The sequence below is a fragment of the Chlamydotis macqueenii genome, chromosome 18 (assembly GCF_036417535.1).
Source record: "Chlamydotis macqueenii isolate bChlMac1 chromosome 18, bChlMac1.mat, whole genome shotgun sequence".
NCBI classification, from domain to species: domain Eukaryota; kingdom Metazoa; phylum Chordata; class Aves; order Otidiformes; family Otididae; genus Chlamydotis; species Chlamydotis macqueenii.
In genome coordinates this window covers 7062007-7087615 of record NC_141573.1, presented here as the reverse complement: position 1 = coordinate 7087615, position 25609 = coordinate 7062007, and the positions used below count along the sequence as shown (strand labels likewise).

The following is a 25609-nucleotide window of genomic DNA, read 5'->3' as shown; positions in this document are numbered from 1 at the left end:
AACGCAGAGGAGCAGCCTCAGCCACTGGCAGGGTTGGGGTTTGCCCTTTCTGCTCTTTCCGAGGGGCATCGAGGAAGGAAGCCGTCAGCAAGGCAGTTGCCAGGGAAGTGGCTTTGGTTTTTGTGTCTGGGTTTCTGAAACTTTCAGTGGAAACATTTATTTTTGTGAGAAAAACACCATTGTCACAGCTGTGCCAAAAAAAAAAAAAAAAGGCATTTTGGGGGGAAAATGAGACACTTCTGCTTGAGAAAACTAACAAAATCAGCCCAGCTCACACTGGCAGCCAGCTCCGGAGCTGGGGAGCACTGGTGCAGCAGCGATGGCTGTGCATCAACCCAGTCCGTCATCCCAGTCCATCATTCCAGTCTGTCATCCCAGTCCGTCACAACCAGGAGAGCATCCCAGCGGTCCCAACCGGTCCATCCACAGAGGTTGACCTGCGTTTGCTCTACCCTGGCTCCCGGACCCCTACTCTGGCCCAGCCCCACTGCAAAGACCCCCAAAGCCCTTTGGGCTCTGTGCGTGGGGAAGGGGCTGTGTTCCCCGTTGGGGTGGAGGAACCCGCTGTATTTTGGCATTTTGCTGAGAACGGGAGGCTGTTTTGGAGCAACAGCAGCGAGTCTCCCTCATGAGACACCCCCGGGGTGAGTCATGGGCCCCGGGCGAAGGGGAGGAAGGAGCCGCCTTTAAAAAAAGACATCCAGGGTTTGTGGGTAAACACTGCCCAAGGAAGCGACGGGAGAAGGAGGCTCAGGAAACGCCTGGGACCCTTGGTGCCTCTGAACCTGGCTCCGTCCCACTGAGAGCTTCATGAATAACCACGGGGAAAAAGCCACATGGGGAGCAAGTAGCTGGAGAATGAGGATTCTCCTGGTTTGGACCCTTTTCCCAGGTGAGGAGCAGGAGCACAGGTCAGGCAGTTCCCACCCTGCGGGCTTTGGCAGAGCTGTGGAGGGGCTGGGACCGAGCAGTCACAGCAAAAGCCCTGTGGATGCCGGCCTCTTCTTGTGGCCAGCAGACGGCTGCGGGGCGCAATCTCTGAGACACGCTTGCATTGCTTCATACAAACCCTGGTAACAAGGCTTTTTGTTCATTTAATAACGCACATGCTTGATGAGGGCCCTTTTGTTAATGCCTGGGGGACATCTCATCTCAGCACGGCTCCCCGGCGCAGTGGGTGCAGGAACACGGCCTCCCTGGGGATGGGGTGCCCCCAAGCATCCCCAGCTCAGATCCCTCCTGGTTCCCCGTGGCAATGCCGGTGCATGCAGCACCTCTCCCTGTCCCCCGCAGGTGGCTGGGCAGTGACGGGCCCCACGCAGGTGATGGCCGAGCAGGGTGGGTCGCTGCCAGTGTCCTGCAGCTATGAGCCGGGCTACGAGTCCTACCCCAAGTACTGGTGCCGCCCAGGCTTCCTCTGGCTTTGCTTCACCGACATAGCCAAAACCGACGGCTCGGAGGTGACGGTGACGCAGGGCAGGGTGTCCATCCGGGACGACCACGCAGCACACTCATTCATGGTGATGCTGGGCAACGTCACGCTGGAGGACGCGGGCTGGTACTCCTGCGGGGTGAAGAGGACCCTGTGGTTCGGCCGGCGGCACACCACTGAGGTGATGGTCTCCGCAGGTAAAGCCGGGCGGGGAGCAAAGCAGGGGTGCGTGACGGAGCCTGTCACTCGGGTCGCAGCGCTGGGGACAGGCCCAGGGGAACACTGGGGTTGTCAAAGTGGGAACGGGCTCCATGCAGGTGCCGAGACAAGCTGGAGGCTGCCCCAGTGCAAACCTGGGCGAGGGATGGAGGAGGCTGCAGGGAGCTTCCTGCAGATCAGAGTCTCTCCCTCACTGCTCCCACAGCCCCGTCCTCAGGGGTTCCCTGTCCCTCCCGGTCAACACCCCCTTTTCCTTCCTCCTCCTCCCCAGGCACAGTGCGTTGCCCAGGGACCTCCATCTCCACCTCCTGCATGTTCACGGCCCAAGTCTTGGGGCAGAGACCCCCATGCAGGGGGCAGGAGGGGGTGCGGGGGGGTGGGTTCTCCACTTTGACTGTGTTTTCTTCGCAGCTGTTTCAACCATGCCAGAGGGCAGAGATGTGAGCCCGTTGGACACCACCACGGGCTGTCAGGAGCCTCCAGTGCGGTGAGTTGGGGCTTGGGGTCCAGGCAAGCCCCCAGTAGCATCCCCCAGCCTAAGACACCTTTTCCCCTGCATGCATCCCCTGACCCTGGGTCCCCCAAGTTGCAGCAGCCCCAAGGAGCATCCTGGGGGCAAGCAGGGTGGCTGGCAGACATGCAAGTGCCCCCATCCCCATTTTCATCGCCCGGACCCTACTCAAGCTCTAGCATCATCTCCTTTCTCCCACCCAGGTCCCAGCTTGGTGTCACTCACCTGCTCCTCTTTCTCAGCGTGAAGGTGCCTGTGGCACTGGCCCTGGCGTGTGGAGTTTTGTGGGCGAGGAGCCGGCGCAGGAGCTGCCAGCGGGAAAACCTGCAGCAATTCGAGGCAGCCGACGGCACTGGGACACTGGACCGCCCACCCACCCCAACCACCCCAGAGCCACGGGGACGCCCTCCTGCTCCTTTGCCCCCCACCCTGCTGGCGCTGCGACACCCATCCCGGCCGTCCCGTGTCAGGAGCTGCTTGGCTCCAGGTCCTTCTCCCCCTGCGAAGCCACAGCCCCTCCTGGCAGCCCCTGCGCTGCAGAGGGGAGGGTTTGGGGCACAGAGGGCCCGCGCCTGCTGACCTGGAGATGTCAACTGAAGACAGATTTGCAATAAATCCTGGACATCTGGCAGGTGCCTGTCTGTCTGTCTGTCCGTCCACCTGCTCCCTTCTTCGGCTGCCAGCACTGCCCAGGGCTCTGCTGGCTGCCAATGCTGATGTATGGGGCTGCGTGGGGACATGCTGTGGGGTGGCTGGGGGGGATAGGGGGTCACAGATGCAGATACCAGCTCCACCACAGCCTGGATGAGCCCTGGCGCGGGGAGAGGAGCCCTCAACCCCTGCCTGATGCAACCAGATGCCCGTCTCCAGCTGAGCAAGAGTGCTAAGGAACACGCCCAGCTCCGCTAAACTACACCCAGCCATTGGCAATAAAGCCACCTCCTCACCTTGGCTAAGGCCAGAGCTGCGATGGTACGGCCAGCACGGCCGCGTCTCAGGCTTTGCTCCGAGCCAGGACGAACACGGGACTGTAGAAGAAGGACCCTGTGACACCCAGCACGGGTCTGGTCCCTGCACGCGAGCTGCATTTGTCCTGCCTGTCCCCAAATGCTTCCTCACTCCTAGGAGCTTCTCCCAAAGGCTTTGCCTAACCCAGTGCAGGCTCAGCAGGTCGCTGATGGACGGGAGGAAGGACACTGGGGACGACTGGTACTTCCACGGGACAAGGGATGGGGGCAGAGGTTGAAGCCTGGAGAGACCTGATCGGGGCACTGGGCTTGGGGCTGCTGAGCCGCAGAGGGGCTGTGCTGGAGACAACCCCGGGGGGACGTGCTGGGGGACAGATGCCCACGTCCAGCTGCACAGGGACAGGAGGTCCCCTCTGCATTTCCCATGGTGGGGACAGGGTGCCTATGCAGGAGCACCACGCCGCCCTCACCTCCCAGCCTGGGGACACGTTTGGGGCTCAGTGGTCCCTGTGCAGGGCTGAGCCACCCTTCGAGAGACAGATCCCCCCTGGGTGCCCTGACTGCACCCCGCTGCTGAGCAAAAACGGGATCCCCCGGGATGGGGGCAGGAGCTGGGGCAATACAGGGCAGCAGGGCTCAGGGGACAGTGTACAGCAGTGTTCCCAGTGACAGGGGAGGCAGGAAGTCAGCTGAGCTCAGAAGAAACAATCGTCAGGCACTTGCTAAACCTCTGGTAGCAACATATTTGGTAGCCCAGGCAGAAGAGGAAGCAAAGGTCCAGAGACGGAAAGAAGGAGGAGTGTGAGGGAGAGGAGGGCTGTCCTGACACGCAGCCCAGGCCAGCCTGACCATGCGGCTCCCGCTGCTTGTCTGGATGCTGCTGCCAGGTAGGGCTGAGGGGACCCCAGGGGCTCAAGCCCCACTCTGGACCGGCTGCATGGGGCAGGGGGTGTCAGTGTGGCGGTGGCATTGCCGAGGCTCCGTGTGTCTCTGCAGGCTGCTGGGCGGTGACGGGACCCCCCATCGTGGGGGGATTCCTGGGGGGGTCCCTCACGGTGACCTGCAAGTACGAGGCCGGCTACAAGATGAAGCCAAAATTCTGGTGCAAACCGGGAATACTTTTTACCTGTGCTACTGACATCGTCATCACCTCAGAGATGCGGCCCGTGGTGCAGAGGGACCGATTCTCCATCCAGGACAATCGCACACAACGGGTGTTCACGGTGACCATGGATGGCCTGGTCAAGGAGGACGCGGGCACCTACTACTGTGGAGTGCGAACGGCCATAGGCAGTCGTGATAAGAGTGCTGCTGTGGAGGTGATCGTGTCCCCAGGTCAGTATTTGTGGGTCTCCCAGGTCCAGCACTGGTGGGTCCCCCAGGTCCAGCACTGGTGGGTCCCCCTCAGAGTGCTGGGAGTGGGGGCTGCAGTGAGGGGCAGCCTGGAGAAGGTGGGTGCCCAGGCCCTGCGGGGCAGCCGCGGGATGTGTCACCAGGGCTCGTCAGTCTTTTGCCGTAGCCAGCTGCCAACTTCACCGTTCCCTGTGCCCAGGTCTCACCACAGCCCCTTCTTGGTGCCCCAGGCTCAGCCACCCCCATCGCTGGGGTGCACCACCCTGCTCTCCGTGCCACATTTACCCCTCTCATTGGCATAGGCAGTCCTGATGAGTGTGCCGCTGTGGAGGTGATCGTGACGACTAATTCGTTAGAATACATATTTGGGACAACAGTCGGATCCGCACGTCCCAGCCCCGTCCCCTCCGCAGCAGCAGCACGAGAGGCCAGAGCCGGGCGGTGGGAGATGGTACCCGGGCGCGGGGCGGGGGTGGAGAGGGAAAAGGGAGCGGGGGCAGTGCCGGGCAGGCACCCGCTCCATCTGTCTCCTCTTCGCATTCGCAGCCCCGACGCCCGGCTCGACCCCCGCCCTCCCTCCGACCACCCCCCGCCCGCCCGCCGCGGGGACCACAGACGCTCCGCGGAGGAACCCCGGCCCCTTCCGCGACTTCCCGGTGCTGGCGGGGCTGCAGGTGCTGGTACTGCTGGCCATGAACGGGATCGTGCTCTGGGTCAGCCTGCAGAGCGGCTGAGCCCCCGGCCGGGACCCCACTGCAGCAACCGGCGCCACTTCTCCCTGGCCCCGACGGGGCGGGCAGGGGAAGAACGGGGCCCGGTCCCTTCCTGCCGCCGCCAGCGGCTGCAATAAAGCTCCTCCGTCACCATTCCACGCCTCTGTGTCTTCTTTCCCGCGGTCGGGCAGCTCCGGGGGTCCCGGCGCTCCGCCCCGATGGGGCGGGCGGTGCCCCGGGGGCGGCCCCGGGGGCGGGCCAGGCCCCACGGAGAGGAACCGGGCACGGCAGGAGGACGAGCCCCACCGTCCCGGAGCGGCCATGCAGCTCCCGCCGCTGCTCACCTGGGCCCTGCTGCCAGGTAAGGCCGGGCCAGAGCCCCCGACAGTCCCGGCGCGGCCCCGTGGAGGCGGGCGGGGCGGCACCGACGGGGCTCCGTGTGTCTCCGCAGGCTGCTGGGCGGTGACGGGACCCTACATCGTGCAGGGATTCCTGGGGGGGTCCCTCACGGTGACCTGCAAGTACGAGGCCGGCTACAAGATGAAGCCAAAATTCTGGTGCAAACCGGGAACACTTTTTACCTGTGCTACTGACATCGTCATCACCTCAGAGACGCGGCCTGTGGTGCAGAGGGACCGATTCTCCATCCAGGACAATCGCACACAACGGGTGTTCACGGTGACCATGGATGGCCTGGTCAAGGAGGACGCGGGCACCTACTACTGTGGAGTGCGAACGGCCATAGGCAGTCGTGATAAGAGTGCTGCTGTGGAGGTGATCGTGTCCCCAGGTCAGTATTTGTGGGTCCCCCAGGTCCAGCACTGGTGGGTCCCCCTCAGAGTGCTGGGAGTGGGGGCTGCAGTGAGGGGCAGCCTGGAGAAGGTGGGTGTTCAGGCCCTGCGGGGCAGCCCCGGGATGTGTCACCAGGGCTCGTCAGTCTTTTGCCATAGCAGCTGACAACTTCACCGTTTCCTGTGCCCAGGTCTCACCACAGCCCCTTCTTGGTGCCCCAGGCTCAGCCACCTCCATCCCTGGGGTGCACCACCACCTTCATGCCCCGTTTCCTCCTCTCATCAGAACCTGCTGGCCCTGGCTTTGCTGTCCTTGCCTTATTTTGTAACACCAGGGAGTTCCTCACCCTTCCTGTGCCGCCCCGTTTCTTGCTGTGGGGCAGCCAATGCCTGTTGGCACCAGGCCCTGGGCTTAGGGAATGTCCCTCTCCATCCTCTCGCCAGAGACCAGCCCCCATGGTGGGACACTTCTGTGGGGCTGTTGTGTTAGTACCGGGCTGGCCATGGGGTACCCAGACCCCCTTCCTGCAGGGTGAACTCTGCTGCGCATGCACGTGTGTGTGCATGTTTTGGGAGGGGGGGACTGGGACCGTGAAAAGCCTCCTGGGCAGGGAGAGGGGATTACAGCTGTCCCACCTCGAGGAGCGTGCTCTGGACATGGCAGAGGGGACCCAGCTTTTGGGGTGATGATAAATGAGTCACTTCTGGCTCACTGCGGCACCCGCAGGGTTTTCCCCCCGCGGGGCAGGGACACTGACCGAGCCTCTCCTCTTTTGGTTACAGCTCCTTCCTCCTCCCTGGCATTGCCCTTCACCCCGACCACCGAGCACCCCGATCTCACTAGCTCGGCATCAGTCCCCACGCAGACAGCTCCCCAGGGAAGAGCTATGCAACCAGGATCAAATCTCTCCGGCCACAAAGGCTCCAGCCCTCCGGAGTGAGTACCAACTCCTGCCTGCAGCAGCCGCCTCCTTCCATGAGGGCACTTTGGTGCTGCTGGAACCCTTCAGGCTCTTCACATCTCCTTCAAGGATTCAGTCCTCCTGCTTTTGCCTTTAGAGACCAGCATTTCATCCTCTCAGCCAGCCACTCCACGTGGAAAATAATCCCAGCACCCCATGTCGCTTGGCCCCGGCAAAGCCCTGTTTGTCCCCTGTTTGTCTTTTCTGCAAGGCACAGAGAAGTGGTTTCTGCTTTCATCACTGGCCCTGTTTCCTTCCCCAAAACTCAGAGGAACCGTTTGCTTGTGGGAAATCAAGTACTGAGCTGGGTCCTGTTCTGCTTTGAGGTCACATGCAGCCCGGCAGAGATAAAACGTGAGAGCGGTGCAGCAGAGGTTCCTCCCTCCTCTCCTTTCTCTTGGAGGTGGTGCAGAAAGCGGGCGAAGCGGAGGTTCCCATCAGCAGGCTGAAGGGGTGGCTGGCACAGCGACCTTGCCTGGTTGCTTGTTACAGCACGGTCAACAAATAGTGGAGCTGAACCGGAGCAAAACGAGGTGCAGGAACCGATCCTTAAAAGAGCGAAGACGCAGCAGCTCTCAGACCCAAGTGTCCGTTTGCTTCTGCAGGTTTCCGTTTGCTTTGCTCCATGCCCAGCTTGCACCCTGGCCAGCCCCGTGCCCGCTCCCCTTCCTCCCAAGGCAAGCCCCAACCATTCCCTGCTCCACACTGCGTCCTCCCAACTCTGCTTCCGAGAAGTGTGAGAACGGAAACTCTTCTTCTCTTGCAGTGTGGACATGATCGAGCATATCCTCACTCCAGGCGCCATAGTGGTTCTTCTTCTGCTTGTAGTTGCTGCCGGTGTTTTGGTGATGCTGTCCAGGAAGAGGAAGAAGGGTAAGCGAAGCTGTCACTGCCGCACGCACGCTGTTTCTGCACCAGAGCCTGCCTTCTGCTGTATTTTTTTTTCCCTCTATATTCCTGTTTTCTCCCCCATTCCCTCCCTGAGCTGTCCCATTCCTGGCTCCATCACTGAGATTTCCACCAAGAGGATCTCCGTCCTTCCAGGCAGCGGTGGGACCGTCCCATGGGTTCCATCCCCACAGGAGCGGGCGATGGCAGCTCTCAGGATGGGTGCTGCCCGGCGCGGCACGCGCTTGCGTTTGCGCCCCATCGGCCTCTCCAGATGCGCTCAGTTGCATAGGCCAGGCTCGCGCTAGGCTTGATGCAAAGTTTAAGACCAGTGAGAAGGACAGGGAGGGTCGGGAGGGTGTGACACCAGCTGGCAGGTGGAGTTTGGGTTTATTTGAAGAGTTGCTCCAGTTTAGATCGTTGATGGGGCGACTGGTCCCCTTCCTGCTTTACGGCAGGATTTGCAGCGGCAGCTTAGTTTTTTAATACGTTTCTTTTCCTCTGGTTTTGCTCCTGTCTGACCACATCTGTGCTTTGCCTAGCCCTCTCCGGAGCAGCTGTAGAGATGGAGAGGACACGCCGCGCGTCGCATACGGTAAGGCAAACCGCACTGGATCTTGGGGCAGCGTGCTCTGAGCCTCGGGAGGGGAAATGTTACGGCTGCCTGGCCCATTCGCTTTTGGCCAGGCTCACGGCTCGTTAGGCTGGGAGGGATCCTTCGGGCTCCGTGCGCCGACAGAAAGACCCGGCCAGGGGTTGTGTGTGGCTGTCACAGAGTGTTCCTGGGAAGGGAATTTAGGATTGAGCTGAGGGGTTTCTCCCCAAACCCCTCCGAGCAGGGGAGCTGCTTCTCTGGGTGAAACGGCCTTGGGAACCCGCAGCAAAGCCGACCTGAGGAGGCTACGGGGCAGCTGATCTTCGGTTATCGCTTGGGAAGTATGTTCTGATGTTTTCTGCCAGCTTTTGAGGAGGGGCCGGTGTCGCTAACGACATTTCCCCAGGGAAATGTTGAGCCAGCCCTTGCTGGAGGTTGGATTTTCCCCCGGTGCTCCTACAGCCATCTCAGCTCTCATCAGGAAGGGCAGCGGGATGGGAGACGTTCCCCCGGCAGCGGTAGGTTCCCAGCTCATCCCTCTCCTTCGCCTTGCCAGGGAGCGGACACCGTGCACTACGCGGACATTAACCACCACCACGCCGGCGCGGCCGACAGCCAGCTGTACAGCAACGCCGAGGCTTTCCGCTGCGCGGCAAACGCCACGACCGAATACGCGGAGGTGAAGCAGAGGGATAAGGTAGGAGAGCTCGAGGGGGTGGGTGGAAAGCCGGGGCGGGTGGGCAATGGCGTGGGCAGCGGGATGGGTTGGGTGGGTAGGGAGGGGGCTGCAAGGGGCCGTGCCAAGCTGGGGTGTAAATCACCCTGGGTGATGTAGGTCCCCTCTCCGGTCCCCACGGCTGCTCCTGGGTGCTTAAAGCAGCTGAGAGAGGTTCCAGCAGACGGTGTTGCCCTGGAACAGCCCCACGAAGGATGTTTTTTTGTTTATCCCACTCTTTTCCCAGAGTTTGGAAGAGGCAAAAGAGGCGACATGTGCCAGCGTGGGGAATTCCCTGCCGGAGCAGCAGATTTACGCCAACGTGCCGAGGGCGTGAGCCGGCACCCGACCCTGCGGGCTGCTCCTGCCACCTGCAGTGCCAGCGGGACGGGCACGGAGGGTCGGGCTGGTTTTCTGTTCGGGCGGAATGAGGATGAAGTCATCCCCCTGCGTTTGGAGACCTCACCCCTCCAGCAATGGTTCAGGGAATAAAAAACGGCCCCTTGCACTGGAGTAGCCCTGGCCAGGCTGGACACGGAAGAGCCCGGCAGCGGGAGGCGAGGGTGGGCTGGGGGTTGTGGGTGAGCTCCGTGCACCCCGCGCCCACCCCGCTTGCCGTTTTTGGCTGCATTATTCACGTGGGATGGAGCTCCCAAACCTCCCAGTGACTTTTTTTCATGCCGATGCCAGGCAGAGCTGGCAGCTCCTGGGAAGCGGGACAGCGAGAAAGGTTATATCCAAATACCTTTGTTATATCCAGGTACCGGGGGAACGCGGATGGACGGTGTGGTGCATTAGGGTCTCGGTGCGAAGGAGACGGCGGAGATGCTCCCGTCCCTCCTGCGCGGCTGCTGGTAGCACGGACAGGGTGTAACCATGCCCCTGCTCTTCTCTGCTTTGCTGATGATTTATTTTCTGGCACCCACTAAATACGTTCTTCTGTGTAAAGTACCGCTCCCTTATCAGCGACAGCAACGGAGACTCCGATAGGATTTAGCGCCGTATTTCTGTGGCAGTTTTTCACCTCGATAAAGGATTTATCGCAGAGTGTCACCCCAAAAGCCGGGCCGGCCTCTCGCTGATCTTTAAGGGTCGTCCTTCCTCTTCCCCAGCCCCGCTGCCGGCTGCTGCGGCACCGCTCCCCACGGGACGTCCCACGGGATGCCCCCCTCCGCGCATGTTCCCTCTGCTCCTGCCCAGCGCTGGGCGATTCACCCGTCGTGACAACCTGCTCCCCCCAAAAAACGTGTCGCGGGGGTGGGCATCTATTTGTGAGGCAGTCAAGTGTATTGCAAGGCTTCATTTGGAGAGGATTTGTTACATTTCTTCACTGCTGCAAAGCTTTGTTTCGGTATTTTTTGTAATTATTTTATTTGAGAAGCCGTGTGGAGCATCTCTGCTCTGTCAAAACCAAACGCAGCTGGAAGTAAACATCCGTGGTGGTTATTCTGTAGGTTATTCCTACAGAAGGTGATATTTCTATGTAAGCAAAATTCCTCCTGCGCTCAGTCGGGAACAAAATTCCTTCCCGTGCCGGCGTGAGGTTGGGCTCCAGAGGAGGGAGCAGACGGGGGCCGAGCACCCACGGCACAGACAAGCATCGCTGCAATTCCTAACGAGAGCGAGCGTCCAGCCAGATGCCAGCCGTCGCTGGGGAAAATAAAAAAAAAAAAAAAGGGAAAGCAAACCCCTCCGCACCCAGGCGGGACAAACTTGTTCTGCCACAAATTTCGTGTGGAACAGGGGTAAAAAAAGAAAACCACACATTGCTCCTCCTGCTCCGACATTTATTACCGGAGATAACAACACCCCTCTCCGAAGGAGTCGGGAGGAGGAATCACTTGGGTTTTTTTTAGGTCCCATTGTGCCATGTCTGGAGGTAGTTTTCGGGCTTTAAAAAAAGAACTAAATGGTTTTCTCACATTGGCGCTCTCCCCGCAGCACGAAGGCAGAAATAACCACTGGCTACACGCTGGGGGTGCGGGGGGCGCAAGGGGGCTCAGGCACAGCCAGGCAGGGATGCTCCCTGGCGTCCACCTCGTCCCACGCGGCCCTGCTCCGCTCTCCACTCGCCAAGAAAAATATTTCTTGTTCCGAGCCCCCCCAACCCGTAACTGGTTCAGGGGTAAGGGGCCGGCTTCTGCAGGACGTACGTGCTCTGTAACAGCGTTTGCGGATACTCGGGGGGCCGGGGTGGGAAGGCAGGGAGTCAGGAGCAGGAACCGGAGAGAAAAGCGGTTCCTGGGCAAACGGGGAGCCCAGCAGGACAGAGCTAGGAGCTCATTAATTACAGGAATTAACGAATTAACCAACAGCCCCTAAACCCTGCCAAACCGCGATTTGTCTCCCGTGCCTTGCCACGGCGAGCTGTTACCCGGGGAAACACGAACCTCCTCCAGCGGCGGAGGGAAAATGGAGGTTTTTTGGCCCTTTTTTATCGACAAGCCACGCTGCGTCGGTCCGAGCACGGCGGAAGGGGCGGTGGGGCGGCGGCAGGGGGGGGGGAACCGCGGCTGTGCTCGCCCCTGGCCCGCGGGGCTGCACCCGAAGCAGGCCAGCCCGCTGTTATCCGCAGGGAAGAACCGGCCTCGCGCGCGGCCGGCCTTTTCCCGCTCTCGGCCTTTGCGGCGCACGGGCCGCACGGCTCCGGCACAAGGAGCGGGACGTGCCCGGGGGGAGGCCCAGGGGAGGTCACGCTGCTCCCCGGAGCCGCTATCGCCCCCCCAGACACCGCTTCCTATTTCCCCCGCCGAAACGCTTCCCCACGGCAGCTTTGGCCTCCCAAAACGGGTCTCGAATTTTTGTTTTGTTTTGTTTTTCCAGGTTTTATCGCAGCAGAAACACGAAGGTTTGGGGTTTTTCCCCCTTAAAGCAGGCGTGGCGTCCCCGCGCCCTCACGGAGGGGTCTGCCAGCGCCTTCACGCGCACAGACGTGCCCCGCGCACACGCGTGTGGGCCTGCACACACACACGCGCGCACCACCGCGCGCTCAGCAGTGCGCACACACCGACGCGCTCGTGCCCCTGCGCACACGCATGCGCACACGTGAGCGCCCACAATACACGCATGCAGGTGTACACACGCATCCCAGGGCGCACCTGCACACCCCAGCACATGCGACTGCGTACGTGCACATCCCAGCATGCACACACATCTGCACACGTGCACAGCCATGTACGTACACATGTGGACACCCAGTGGAGAGGGGCACGCACTGCAGCGCGCGCACACAGCCCGGCACGCAGGCCTCGGTGCGCACATGCAGACGCACGTGCACATGCCGCTGGTTGCAAGCACACGGACACCCTACAGCACACGTGCACAACCACATGTGCACCCTGCGTGCACACAAGTACATGAACACGGACACTGCAATGCACACTTACACACGCCAGTGCACACGTGCACACACTCACTGATGCATGCAAGCACACATGCATGTGCAAGGGCACATGCACACCCCCAACCACACTTGCACACAAACACATCCATGCACATGCCGCGCTTAGATGCACATGCCTGCACACCCCAGTCCCCATATGCACACGTGCATGAACACACACGTGCCAGTGCACACACGCACAGGCATGCACACACAGCGCACACACACATGAATACATGCACACCCCAGTGCCCATATGCACACATGCATGAACACACACGTGCCAGTGCACACATGCACAGGCATGCACACACACATGAATACATGCACACCCCAGTGCACACATGCACGTACAGGGATGGGTACGTGCACACCACTGTCCACACATGCACAGGCCTGCACACATGACACAGGCATGCTTGAACATATACACGGCCCAGCGCACACACGCACAGGCACGCACACAGAAACACACATACACGTGCATACACGCACACGCATGACGTGCATACACGCACACGCATGTATACACGTGTACCCCAGCGCCCTCGTGCACACGTGGCACAGACACGCCTGCGCACATACGCAGCCCAGCGCGCACACGCGCAGGCACACGCACACAGAGACACGTACACATGCACGCACACGCGTGAACACACGCACACCCCAGTGCCCACGTGCACGCGCACAGGCATGAACACGCGCACAGCGCAGCGCGCACACGCACACACGCGTGTACCTACGGCGCGCACGCGTGGGTACATGCACGCGCACGCCCCCACGCGCACCCGCGCGCACGAGCACATCCACGCCTCCCCCCCGGCCCCACCCCGGCCCCCCCCCGCCCGCCGCCGCCGCGCGCCCCCGGCCCCGCCCCCGCCCCCGCTCCCGCTCCCCCTCCCACCGCCCTCCCGGCCCCGGCGGCGCGTGCGCGCGGGAGGCGCGCGCGCGCCGGCGCAGCCCGCCCTGCCGCGGCGGAGCGGCCCGGTGACGATGGTGGCCAGCGGGCGGGCGCGGAAGCTGGCTCGGCGCTACCGGCTGGCGGTGGCCACGGCCCTCGCCATCCTCCTGCTCCAGGGGCTCGTCCTCTGGACCTCCGCCGGCCTCGACGAGGAAGGACCGGACGAGGTGCGACCTGAGGGTGGGGGAGGCCCGGCCCGGCGGCCCGGGGCCTGCCGGTGGGGGCGGTGAGGGGGGGCGAGGAGGGGGCTGAGTGGGGGGGCCTGAGGAGGGTAGGGGGGCGATGAGGGGGCTGCAGGGGGGCTGAGGTGGGTAGGGGGGCACAGGGGAGGCGGGTGAGGGGCTTGAGGTGGGCGGGAGGCCTGGGGGGGGTCATGGGAAAGCGGTGCCTGCTGGGAAGGGGCTCTTGAGGGGGAGGGAGGCCCCTGCGGAGGGCACTGCCCGGGGGGGATGGCGTGTCCCCTTGCTCTGGAGCTGGGGACACGAAGGGGGTCCCCCCCCCCCCCCTCCGGGTGTCTCTGCGGGGCTGGCGAGGCCCTGTCCCAAGATGGGGTTCCTGGGGTGGGGGGGGTCCCGCAGGCCCCACGCTGCTCGGGGGTGGTGGGTGTGGGGGGGGCAGCAGGCCGTGGCCTGTGAGGGGGCTCCGGCTGTAGCGGAGTGGGGTCGTGGCACCTGGGAAGGGGACCTTGTGGCCTAGCGGGTGTCAGCTGGGGTCTGGCGTGGGGTGGGGAGCGTGGGAGGCTCAACGAGGGTCTTGCAGTTCTCTGTGGTTTGGGAGACGTTGCGGGAAGCGGGAGCCTGTGACATCCAAGCCAGAACATATGAAAGTACGTGGTAGTTCAGAGAGCTGGGGAGGGCACGCAGAGCAGCTCAGGAAGTTTGCGGCACGTCCTGTTTAGCTGGCCCGGTCAGGGATATCCCTGTGAAGTGCGAGGGTGCAAGGACCTTTTACAGCCGTCTGTTGTCTTTATTCTGTCAGAACACTCTGCTGAGGCAGAAGGCATCGCTTCTTTTTTACATGTGGGGAAACTGAGGCACAGGCTGGCAAAGATGTTTGCCCAAGGTCACACACGGAGCAGGTGTCAAGAAGGACCCAGGCCTCTGGAGAACACTGCTTCCACCTTCAGACAAAGCTCCTGTCCTCTGGGTTGCTTATTTGAATTTATTTATTTGTTGTGAGCTGCCTGGACCGCGTCTAGGCCCGCTGCATCTGGGTGGACCAGTGGCTGAAGCTGGTTTCTGCAGGAGCATCAGGGGAAGGCTGAGTCCCATATAGGCTTCCTCGGTGAATGTCTGTTTGTCACTGGAGCCTGTCACCTTGGGCAGGACCCTCATGCTCCAGGGCCTGTGGAGACCCTCCGTGGGCTGCCAACAAGCCCCAGGGCAATGGTGAGGCCAGTTTTTGGCAGGAGGGGGGACAGCGTGCGGTGGGAGCTGTGCAGGGGCAAGCGTGGGGTGAGCGCAGTGGCTGTGGCAGAGCAAAGCCAGTGGCCGTGAGGTGAGAGGTGGGGATCTCTGTAGGGGCGAGAGCTTCCCCTCCCCATCGTGGGATGCCTCCCTGGTGTGGAGGGTGACCCCGTGGTCTGCAGGTCTTTTCACAGGACTGGAAAGTTTTCCTGAGAGCAAAGAGGTGGGAAGGGGAACTGGGCAGTCCCTTGCAGAGGGAGGGTCTCTAAGGCAAGCACTCATTCAGCAGATTAATTCCCAGCCCCCTCTTGGGCCATTGGGAATGGCTGTGAGCACCCTCATGTGCTACCATACACCCACTGCCAAAACAGACCCAGGGAATAAATGCAGCAAGGAGAGGGGACACGGCGTTGCCCGTGATCCGGAGGCACTGGGAGCGTGAGAGCAGATTGATCTGGCAGCCAGGAGTGCCCGCCTGCCCCTTTCCCATGACCTTGATCAAATCACTTCACCTGTCCCAGTTTCTCCTTCGCTCTCTGCACCATCCCGCACCACTCATCTGCTTTTCTCTTCTCTTGCCTTGCACAGTCTCAGTCCTTGCCTGGTTTCCCTGGCTCTCTTCCCAAAACCAAGCTGGGCAGCTGACAGGTTTGGCCATGGGTCCCCTTGCCTGGAGAGGGGATGGTTCAGCAGTCCTGACTCCAAGGCTTGGGAACAGACAAACCTCTTTGGAGAAGGCAAGAATGATCCTGAACTTTATGGACAGCCTAAAACCATTAGCAAAGCTGGGAAAAGTCCAATTAGCCTTTGTTTCTTATAAAATAGCAAAGCTCTTTGTTTCTGTGGCCTCCTGCAGCTTCTGACTTTGGCCAGATCTGGAGGAGCCACCATTCCCCAGGGGCATTTCTGGTAAAGCTGGAGGAGCCCTCCCAGGAGTGTCTGACCTTGCAGATGTGGAAGGATTTTGGGAACCTTGGGATCTCTTAATTGCTTGAGTAAACGCCTCCTTCCCACTAATGGACACAGCTCTAACTTGGTTTGTCCCCACCATGAACCCGCTATGACTTGCTGTAGGGAGCAGAAGGGAGACTCAAGTCCTGTAAAAGCTGTGGGGCGTCTGGAGTTGGGCGAGCTCGCCTTCCCCTCCAGAACCACGCCTTCAGCTGGGGCATCTGCAGCACTCCGAGGCTGTGCCGCAGCCCTGTGCCCTGGGCTGGCAGCTGCCTGCGCTGCCCAGGTGTTCCCAAAAGGGCTGCTCTGTTCTCTGCCAGTGCCAGCCCCCTTCTCTGTCCTGCTCGATTCTTCAAAGCCTGCTGGTTTCCTTTTCTTCCCTTCATAGTGGAGGGAAGAGCTTCCCCTGCTTGGTGGGCTCTGTTCCCGGTGGCTCCCCGGCGTGAGCTGAGCAGCGGCTAAGGGAGGATCTTTGCCCTTCACTGGAGCAGGCTGTAAACTCGTCTCGCGTCAGCAGCACCGGCTGCTCGCTGCCCTGTAACGAGATTTAGCCACATTGGAGCCACCAGCCCAGCCCTCCTTGAGAAGGCCCTGCTGCCTGGATCCCACCACTTCTCTTTCCAAGCCCAATTTCGGGGTCCTGGAGGCTCCCTTTATTCACCAAGCAGATGTTTTGTGGCGTGCAGACCAGCAGAAGCTGGATCAGACTTTGTCCACCTACGTCAACACTGAGCTTCCTGCATCCCAGAAGCCAAATTATCTTGTTCCACTGGGATCAACCACCACAATTCCTGTCCAGTGGGAGAGGAAATTCCCATCAATACCTAGCCCTTCGCTGACACCATCTCCACTGCAGACAGTGCCAGCCTGTCTGCACGCAGAGGTGGGAGCCTGAGGGGCCAGAGGGATCCGGCCTCCATCCTGGTGACACCAACAGCTTCTGAGCAAGCGTATGAGCTTCCCGGAGCGCTTGGTCCGCAGTGGAGCTGGCACCAGGAAAATGCAAACTGCAAAGCGTCCTCGTGGGTGGAGAGGAGGATCTGTCACTTGGGAGAAGTGTTTTAGCCGAGTCGCATCACTTCCCCCACTTCACCTCTCTTCCTCCTTCCCGGAGGAGGCAGCACCTCTCTGGGGCCTGTCTGTTGATGTCTTCCTTGTGCTGTGCCTGCCAGAGAAGCTTCCTACAAAAGATCTTTTCTTCCAGCTTTGCTGAGATTCCTTGATTTTTATTTTTCCCCCCAGAGAGCTTGTTTTTAGCGGGCAATCTCTAGCCGTTTTAATTGCGAGGTTTAAGGCGCTGCTGCTGTAATTGGCAATCAAGCGTCCGGATTCCTCTGGTGACTTTGGAACGTTTTGGCGCTGTTTTTGCCTGATGAGCGCTCGTGTGTGGCAGACACCGGAGTCAGTCAGCCAGAGGGGGAATGCTGCAGGATGCCAGATGCCATTAGCTCTGCTGTTTGCAATGGCAGAGCTTGGAGATGTCGGTGCAGTCAGACCTGTGCTGAGCATGGGGGGCAGGTAGATACCTGACCCACCGCTCCGTGGCACTGTGGGGGTAGCAGTGTCACATCAAGGGAGGCAGGACAGGAGAAATGACCTCTGGCTGGCACCTGGAGTTGTCCGAGTGTGTCGGTAAGAGGATGGGGAGCCTCACCATAAGTCCCATGCACAAGTCTTAAATACAGCAGAGCAACGTGGCCGGAGTCATTCCCTGCCTGGCTGGGCTGGAGGGATCGCTCTGCTGTGTGGTGCAGTAATTAGAAGCCATTGAGTTCGTTAACTGGCAGCTCCAGAAAGGTTGGCGATGCTTCTAACGACTTCCCTACTGAGGAAGGCAGCCGGGCGTATGTGTGAGCTGGGAACAGGGGGCCGAGCGGGACTGTAACGAGGGTGGGCATCGTGTGGGGGCTGTCCCCAGCGCCAGGCGTGCTGGGGAGCAGAGGGTGTGAGCGGCCAGGAGGGTTTCTTCCACATGTTCAGCCCTGTCCCCACAGGAAGAGCCTTGCTCCTTGCGTGTCGCCTCCTGACCCTCTCCTCCTGTGACGCTTGGTGGAGAAAACAGGTTTATAACTCTGGGAACAGATGGTCCTGCGTGGTGACTAATGAACAGCTCGCTGCCTGTCTCGGGCCGCCTGTGACGCCTGTCTGGGCGGAAGGGGGCTCAGCTGATCCTCGCTGATGCCAGCCCCTTGGAAATTAAGCGGTGGCTCGGCCCCTTCCTGGGTAGCCATGGTTTGCAGGCTGTGCCACCACAACATGGGTAGTTCAGGGACTCTGGAGCAGGCAGATCTTGCCAGATGCTTTCCAACCTTTGCACAATGTGGTTTCTTGTGGCTGTGACCTTCACAGCAGCTGTGCCCACCGAGGAGCTTGTGCAGGGGGGCTAATTTGGTCTGTCCTTGTGAGGCACCTGCCTCTGAAGATGCCGCTGCTCAGGAATAACCCCCGATGCACCTTGCGGCCTCCCACCATACCCGGTGCAGCGGCTGGGCGGGCAGGGTTTCGAGGGCGGTGTGAGATATCCCTGGGAGGCCTGGCTGGAGCAGGCAGCTGCTTCTCTGCCTGTTGGCCGGGAGCGCCTGCGGTGGGCTGGGAGTGTACGACCCCAGACCAGTGGGCATGATTCACTGGGAAAGTGCTTGCTGACAAGCGTGGCTCTCGCAGGCGTCCAAACTTCCCAGCTCTCAGCTCTCCTCAAGGCTGACTTGTTTCTGCTCATCAGCCAGCCTGGCAGAGGTAACAAAGTGTAATTAACTGCTCCCTTTACACATCCGCTTGGCTCAGCGGGAGAGTTTGTTAAAGGGATTTCTAGAGAAGCTGGCAATCACAGTGCCTGCTCCAGCCCAGCGTAGAAAGCCGCGGCTCAGGGAAGGGAACATGGACAGGACCTCATTCAATGCCTCTGCAGTGTTTTTGGTCCCAGAGAGCACAGCTGCAGCTGACCGGACCCCAGCTCCCGGATGCATGTGCTGGGCTCGGGCTTACAGCGTGATCGTGGCAAGGAAGAGCTGGTCCGTTTGCCTCCCAGTAAAATAACCACTGCCAGCCAGAGCAGTCCTGCGCTCATCTCCACCATCCAGGGATCGTCCTGCCCACACAGGACCCTCAAGGGCGGCTGGTACAGACACAACCGACCTTGGCCGTTTAGACTGGTGGCGAGCCCGGTGACAAGACCCTCTCTGTGCCTCTGGGGTGCAGTGATGATGGGTCTGCAAATCGAGGTTTCCCTTGCTGTCATATAGAGGACTGTCCCTGTGAGGAGGGTGTAGGACTGCACAGGGAGGTGCTCTGGAGCCTTAGCCTGGGGTTTTAGGTGGCAGAGGGGCGGTATAATATCATTTGCACAGCGGCTGGTCCTGGAGTGCCTGCCATTTTGTAGCACTGAGCTCCATGGGGACTAGGAGTGTCGAGCTCTGGGAACATGGATGCTCCAGGGAGTGTGTTGTCAGAGCCAGGGGGAAGCAGGCCCCAGTTAATGCTGTCTCTCCTCTCTTTTGCCTCCACCTGGAACTGGAACAGGAGCGGCAGAAGAAAGCCAAGTTGCCTGAGAGCAGTGATGGCTCCAAGGACTCGGACAGCTCTGCCGGGCGCCGGGGCAGCGCTAGCCGGAAGCACGGGCGATGGCGAGGACGGCTGGACAATCCCGGGGCGCTGGTGTCCAAGGTGGTGAGAGCCGTCACGGCGAGACACAAACTGGGACGGAGGCTGCCAGCTGCACCTGACTCCTCTAGTCAGAGGAACCTGACGGACCTGCACGGAGAGGCCCAGCTTGCCGTCTTCCAGCAAGGTGACACAGGCAGCGTGGAGGGGGCTCCGCAGCCCACCGAGAACACCTTCACCCCCAAGTGTGAAATCACGGGCAAAGACGCCCTCTCGGCGCTGGCTCGGGCCAGCAGCAAGCAGTGCCAACAGGAGATCGCCAACGTGGTGTGTCTGCACCGGGCTGGCAGCCTCATGCCCCAGTCTGTGCCTCGCCACTGCCAGCTCTCGGGTGAGTCCTGCTGGGGGGCTCCCAGTCACCCCTGGGCATCGGGAATATCCCAGCCAGGCATGTGGGCCACCTTCCTTATGTCACCAAACTGTCCCACCTGGCAAAAAGCAGCCTCAGTCTGTCACTGATTCCCAGATTACCGCTGCCTCTGTAATCCAATCAAAGCTGTGCCAGCCTCTTTAAGCTGGGCTGTTCATCCCACCCTGCAATGCTTGCAGAGGTCAGGGCCAGGCCCAGCTGCATCTTCTGTTTTGAAGGGCCAGAGGACACCCCCTGTTTTGCAGCATGGCCCTATCAGTTTAACGCAGACGGCTGCATGTGTCACCATGCCCTGGCACTGCAGCTGGTTTGGGCTGCACTGATGGGGTTTACCTAAAGCCAAGCTTTTCCCTGCTGTCCCTCGCCTTGCTCAGGTCTCCCTGGCTTATCAGGAGTTCTGGGTGGTGGGGCAATGGGTGCCAAGGTGGGGGGCAGCTGACAGCTTTCTCCCTCCACGCACAGGCAAGGTCAGCCCCGTCATCCAGTGGGATGAGAGCCGGCTGCAGCAAGCCCCACCCAGCAAGCCCGTGCGCATCGCCTACATGCTGGTTGTGCACGGCAGGGCCATTCGCCAGCTGAAGCGGCTCATCAAGGCTGTGTACCATCAGCAGCACTTCTTCTACATCCACGTCGACAAGGTATGTGGCAGGGGTGAGGGGGAGCAGGGTGCTAACAGTGCCCGGATCGGTCACCGGGACAGGGTGCAGAGCTGGGGTGTGGATGAATGGTGAGCAGAGGAAGTGGCTGGATAGGGTTTGCCCGCACTGCTGGTGGAGCTGTGACCCTTCCACCCCTATTTTTGCAACCCCAGGGAAGCAGGATCTATCCCCTCTGCCCAGAGCAGTCTTGTCTTGCTGCTCTCTTGTGGAGGCTGCCGTAAGGGCTGACCCCGGGCTGGCGGCAAGGAGGTCCTGGGAAGACGAGCTCCCTGCTGAGCGTGAGCCGTGTTCCCCGGCAGCGCTCCAACTACCTCCATCGCGAGGCGGTGGAGCTGGCCCAGCACTACCCCAACATCCGCGTGACGCCCTGGCGCATGGTGACCATCTGGGGAGGTGCCAGCCTGCTGAAGATGTACCTGCGTAGCATGAAGGACCTGCTGGAACTGGACGAGTGGCCCTGGGACTTCTTCATCAACCTGAGCGCCACCGACTACCCCACGAGGTGAGGACCTTGCTGGGGCAGGGGAGGATGATGGAGGTGTTCAGGCTGCACAGTGCTGCTGCAGCCTTGGGAGAGGCAGGGAGGAGCAGGGACCTGAAGGAAGGTGGGGTTGGAGATTACACCCACGTGCTGGTGATGATGCTCCAGGGCCAGGCTGGTCCCATCTCTGCAGAGGAGCCCAGCCAGTACCTCGGAGGCTGTTTTTTCCTGCGGTCTGGGTGTTGCGAGGGAACACGCATGAGAGGCGCCAGTCAGCAGAGTCTGTGTCTCTCCAGCAATGGGACAAAGGGTTTGAGTTGGCACCTACCAAGCAGCCTTCGGCTCTTTTTGTCTGGTGGCTCTTGCGGAGTGAATGTTTACTGGGCTGCTTTACCGCAGGGGCTCTTAATGCTTTCTAATTTACACCTCAGGACCAATGAGGAGCTGGTGATGTTCCTGTCCAAATACCGAGATAAGAACTTCCTGAAGTCTCATGGCCGAGACAATGCCAGGTAATCCCAGCTCGGGGCAGAGCTGAGCTGGAGAAACAGAAAAAGAGGGATTTCAGAAAAGAACTGAAACAGTTGGGGCAGGGAAAATGTTCTGGATGTAGCTGCACCCAGCGAAATGGGTGACACTCCTAACCCCTCATCCTCATCCCCGTGCCCAGGTTTATCAAGAAGCAGGGCCTGGACCGCCTGTTCCACGAGTGTGACTCCCACATGTGGCGGCTGGGCGAGCGCCACATCCCTGAGGGCATCGTGGTGGATGGGGGCTCTGACTGGTTCTCCCTGACACGCAGCTTTGTGGAGTACGTGGTCTACGCCGAGGACCAACTGGTGTCCCAGCTGCGCCAGTTCTACACCTACACGCTCCTACCAGCCGAGGTGGGTGCTGGCTGCAGGACATGGGCTGGATTTTCATCCCTTCCTGCTTAACATCCCTGTCCCACTTCATCCCAGCCCTGGGTAGCTGTGAAGGGCATTGCTGGTTCTGCAGGCAGCTTTGTGCCTCCCCTTTGTGCAGACCCAGGTATGAAAGAGAGGGGAGAGGAGCAGAAAGGCAAAGGATTATGTTTATATCCAGCTCTGCTTTAGGTCCAGATGCCCCTCTTGGCCAGATAAGGTCCAGGGTGGGGGCACAGTCTGGTCCCTTACGTGTTGCCCTGTGCTGGAAACAGGGATAGGTTTCTGTTTAGGAGCTATTGAGATCTGTCCTGTTCCTCTGCGAGTGAGGGGTGGGGGGTTTCCCTTAACCACCCGTCATCCATCCCCACTGGTTCCGCTCTCCCTTGTCTGCCATGCACAGTCCTTCTTCCACACGGTCCTGGAGAACAGTCACGCCTGCGAGACGCTGGTCGATAACAACCTCCGAGTGACCAACTGGAACCGGAAGCTGGGCTGTAAGTGCCAATATAAACACATAGTCGACTGGTGTGGGTGCTCCCCAAATGACTTCAAACCCCAGGACTTCCTCCGGCTACAGGTGAAAAAGATCCTCCTTTCTCCTCCTGCTCTCTCCCCTTCTCCCCATCTCTCTCCTCTCTGAGCTCCCCTTCGGGCACACCCCTGGATGCAATGCCAGCTGCTGCGCACGGCTGCATGAGCCTTACCCCAGCCCCGCAAGGGACAGGAGCAGGATTGGCTCCCACGCCACCGTGGGGCTTGGCATAGATGTATCTGTAAACATTTGGGCAGCAGGATCACACTGACTGTCCTGCCCAGCAGCCAAGCTTTTGCTTGCAATGCTGCTCCTCTTCCTAGACTTTCTCTCCTGTTTTCTTGCTCTTTCCCTGTCACTTGGGGCAAATACCTTTTCAGTAAAACAACTTCAGAGTGCTGTCCTCTTTGGCAGGACAAAATGCCTCGTGACAAACAGTCTCCTATGCACTCAGCGTGCAGGGATGCACACTGATATACACCCAGCCCTGAAAAGAGAAGTTAGCAGGATTTTGGAGCGGTCCTGGGCTTGTATAGTGCAGGGCCCTGATCCTGCAAGCTGTGCCACGTGGCCAGGCCCCGTGCAGGGTGCCCGCAGCGGCTCTGCAGGGTGGGGACCCGTCTGAATAGAGACTGCAGTGAAGGAGCTAGATGACACATGGCTGCTTCTGAGCACAGAAAGGGGGAGGCAGTGGGAGAGATGGGAACCCATCTGCATTACCAGTAAGCGTACTGTGTGCTCCCACTGATCCTGCCACAGAGGATCCCACACAGAGGCTGGCTGTGCTTTGCTGCTCCTTAGCCTGTGCCATCAAAGCGGGCAGGATGGATTCCAGCATGTTTCTTCCCAGTCTGTTTCCTTCCCAGCTGCCCCACGCAGGTGGGAGGGCAGAGGGGCTGCAGCCAACGCTGTTAGAAATGCTTGTGCTCTTCCAGCAACTCTCCAGACCCACCTTCTTCGCTCGCAAGTTTGAGTCGACGGTGAATCAGGAGGTGCTAGAGATCCTGGACACCCACCTCTACGGCAGCTACCCCCCCAACACGCCGGCCCTGAAGGCGTACTGGGAGAACGTCTACGACCGCGTCGATGGGCTCAGCGGCCTCAGCGACGTCACCCTCACCTTCTACACAGCCTTCTCCAGGCTGGGGCTCCGCAAAGCCGCGGCCATGCCGGCAGCGAAGGCTGACAAGCTCTGCAGGTGGGGTATTTGCCGCAGGCTCGAGCCAGAATCCGTGTGGCGGCCTGCATCTTGTGCTGGGAGGATGCTGATGCTCTGATGTGCAACCTTCTCCGTTTCTCTCTCTCTCCAGATTTGAGCCCCGGGGCTTCCCATCCAGTGTGCACTTACATTTTTATGACGACCATTTCCAGGGTTACCTGGTGATGCAGGAGGTGCAGAATTTGGCAACTGGGCAGGCAGAGTCCCTGGAGGTGTGGATGATGCCCCAAGGGGCTCTGAAGCTGGCGAGTCATGGAGGGCAGGCAAACCGCTTACAGAACCTTGAGGTAAACAGGGAAAGTTTCCCTCACAACGCCCACTTTCCTCCCCGGCTGTCCTGCACCATGCTGCCCTTCCTTCTCTCCCTCACCTGCGTTCTGTGGGGACAGAGGGACATGGTGCCGCTGTCTGAGAATAAACCTTTGTCTAGGAGTTTGGCTTCTGTGTGGGGTGTGGAGCTCATTGGTGGGGAAAAGGCCTGGAGGGGATCTTTCGGGGGCAGCTGAGGCTGTGGTGGCCAGGGCCTGCAGCTGCAGGGGCCATCACGTCACTGGATTAGTGCTGGCATGGTGCAGGCAGGCAGGAGAGCCGTGGAGGGTGGGGTGCACATTGCTTTGGGCTCCAGAGTTTGTGGTGTTCCTGGGTCAGGGGGGTGAAACGCGAAACCTGAGCTGATAGCATCTCCCTGCTCAGTGTCCCACTGCTTGTGCTTGCTGTCCCTCCAGGTGGGCACAGAGTGGGACCCCAAGGAAAGGCTCTTCCGCAATTTTGGAGGTTTGATGGGGCCTTTTGACGAGCCGGTGGCCATGCAGAAGTGGTCACGGGGCCCCAACCTGACAGCCACGGTGGTGTGGATCGACCCCACCTACATCATTGCCACCTCCTACGACATCACGGTGGATGCGGAGGCAGAGTTCACCCAGTACAAACCCCCCCTCAATCGACCCCTGCGCCCTGGCGTCTGGACCATCCGCCTCCTCCAGTTTTGGGAGCTCCTGGGAGAGAACCAGTTCCTGGTGGTGCCCCAAACCTTCAACCGCAAGCAGCCTCTCAGGAAAGGTGAGGACTCTCTGGAGTTCGGGGCTGGGTGAGGGGGATCTCCCTTGGGGGGCAGTCTGAGGCACTTCCCCCTGGTGCTGGCCGCTCTGGGCTGCAGTTGATGACAAGGCAGGAGCCACCCTTCCCGCTGGTGTCCCCTTGCCTGTGTGATCCATCCCCAAGTCCTGCAGCAGCACCCCTCTCCTCGGGCTGGGCTTGCAAAGGGACGGGGTGCTGAGCCCCCCGGAGGGTGGCAGTAGGAGGGGCAGGGTGCTGGGATGTTGCTGCATTGCTGATCCCCTCTCTTTTCTCTCCCTGTCCTGCCCAGATGACAGCAACTGGCTGCACGGCGGGCCCCCCCGCAACGAGTACATGGAGCAGAGCTTCCAGGGCCTGGGGGGGATCCTCAACCTGCCGCGCTCCGAGGAAGCGGAGGAGGACGCGGTGCGGAAGGCGCAGCTGACGGGCAAGACGCTGGAGGACTGGGCGGACAGTGCCGTCGGCGCGTTCTGGTCCGTGGCGGATGTCTGCGTGGGCAGCCCCTCTGCCTGTGCCTCCCTGGAGACCTGCAGCAAAACCTCGTGGAGCTCCCTCTCCCCGGATCCCAAATCAGAACTGGGGCCCGTCAAACCTGACGGGCGGCTGAGGTAGCAGGAGCAGCCGGGGGGGGCGGCGGCCTTGGGAACGGGGAGTGTCCTCTGTCACTGGCGTGGGGAGGGGGCTCCGGACTGCGTCACCCTGTGCCATTTGCACCGTAGTCACTTGAGGAAGAGAGAATGGGAACTCCAGGTGGGGGAAAAACCTTCTCCTGTGGGGTATTTTGGGCGTCAGGTCAGTCTTGCCCGCCTCCCCCAGGAACGGGCTCTTGCTGGCCGAGGAGAGTGTGCTGGGGTGC

General features: G+C 60.6%; 4 protein-coding genes across 5 annotated transcripts; all 4 read left to right on the top strand.

Annotated features, from left to right (window-relative positions):
• Positions 1 to 111: 111 nt before the first annotated feature.
• Positions 112 to 2791, top strand: LOC147598470 (CMRF35-like molecule 5). Of its 2 annotated transcripts, none has more exons than XM_086762342.1 (4): positions 112 to 892; positions 1294 to 1629; positions 2063 to 2138; positions 2405 to 2791. In XM_086762342.1, the coding sequence occupies exons 1-4, from the start codon at positions 811 to 813 to the stop codon at positions 2739 to 2741; spliced, it is 831 nt and encodes a 276-aa protein (XP_086618468.1). In that variant the 5' UTR covers positions 112 to 810; the 3' UTR covers positions 2742 to 2791. The 2 variants fall into 2 exon arrangements, with proteins under 2 accessions (XP_086618468.1, XP_086618467.1); XM_086762341.1 differs by having other exon boundaries at positions 2366 to 2791.
• Positions 2792 to 3931: 1140 nt separating this feature from the next.
• LOC147598469 (CMRF35-like molecule 6) lies at positions 3932 to 5354 on the top strand. The gene is made up of 3 exons (XM_086762303.1): positions 3932 to 4017; positions 4127 to 4465; positions 5030 to 5354. Exons 1-3 carry the CDS (start codon positions 3981 to 3983, stop codon positions 5215 to 5217), a joined length of 564 nt encoding a protein of 187 aa, XP_086618429.1. The 5' UTR covers positions 3932 to 3980; the 3' UTR covers positions 5218 to 5354.
• Positions 5355 to 5492: 138 nt separating this feature from the next.
• Positions 5493 to 10222, top strand: LOC104486740 (CMRF35-like molecule 8). The gene is made up of 7 exons (XM_086762302.1): positions 5493 to 5557; positions 5648 to 5986; positions 6771 to 6924; positions 7716 to 7822; positions 8380 to 8432; positions 8989 to 9129; positions 9395 to 10222. Exons 1-7 carry the CDS (start codon positions 5518 to 5520, stop codon positions 9482 to 9484), a joined length of 924 nt encoding a protein of 307 aa, XP_086618428.1. The 5' UTR covers positions 5493 to 5517; the 3' UTR covers positions 9485 to 10222.
• A 3268-nt stretch (positions 10223 to 13490) lies between these two features.
• XYLT2 (xylosyltransferase 2) lies at positions 13491 to 25365 on the top strand. The gene is made up of 11 exons (XM_086762283.1): positions 13491 to 13657; positions 19367 to 19838; positions 20340 to 20515; positions 20836 to 21038; positions 21449 to 21529; positions 21688 to 21904; positions 22326 to 22502; positions 23393 to 23655; positions 23768 to 23963; positions 24402 to 24735; positions 25043 to 25365. Exons 1-11 carry the CDS (start codon positions 13523 to 13525, stop codon positions 25363 to 25365), a joined length of 2577 nt encoding a protein of 858 aa, XP_086618409.1. The 5' UTR covers positions 13491 to 13522.
• Positions 25366 to 25609: the final 244 nt, after the last annotated feature.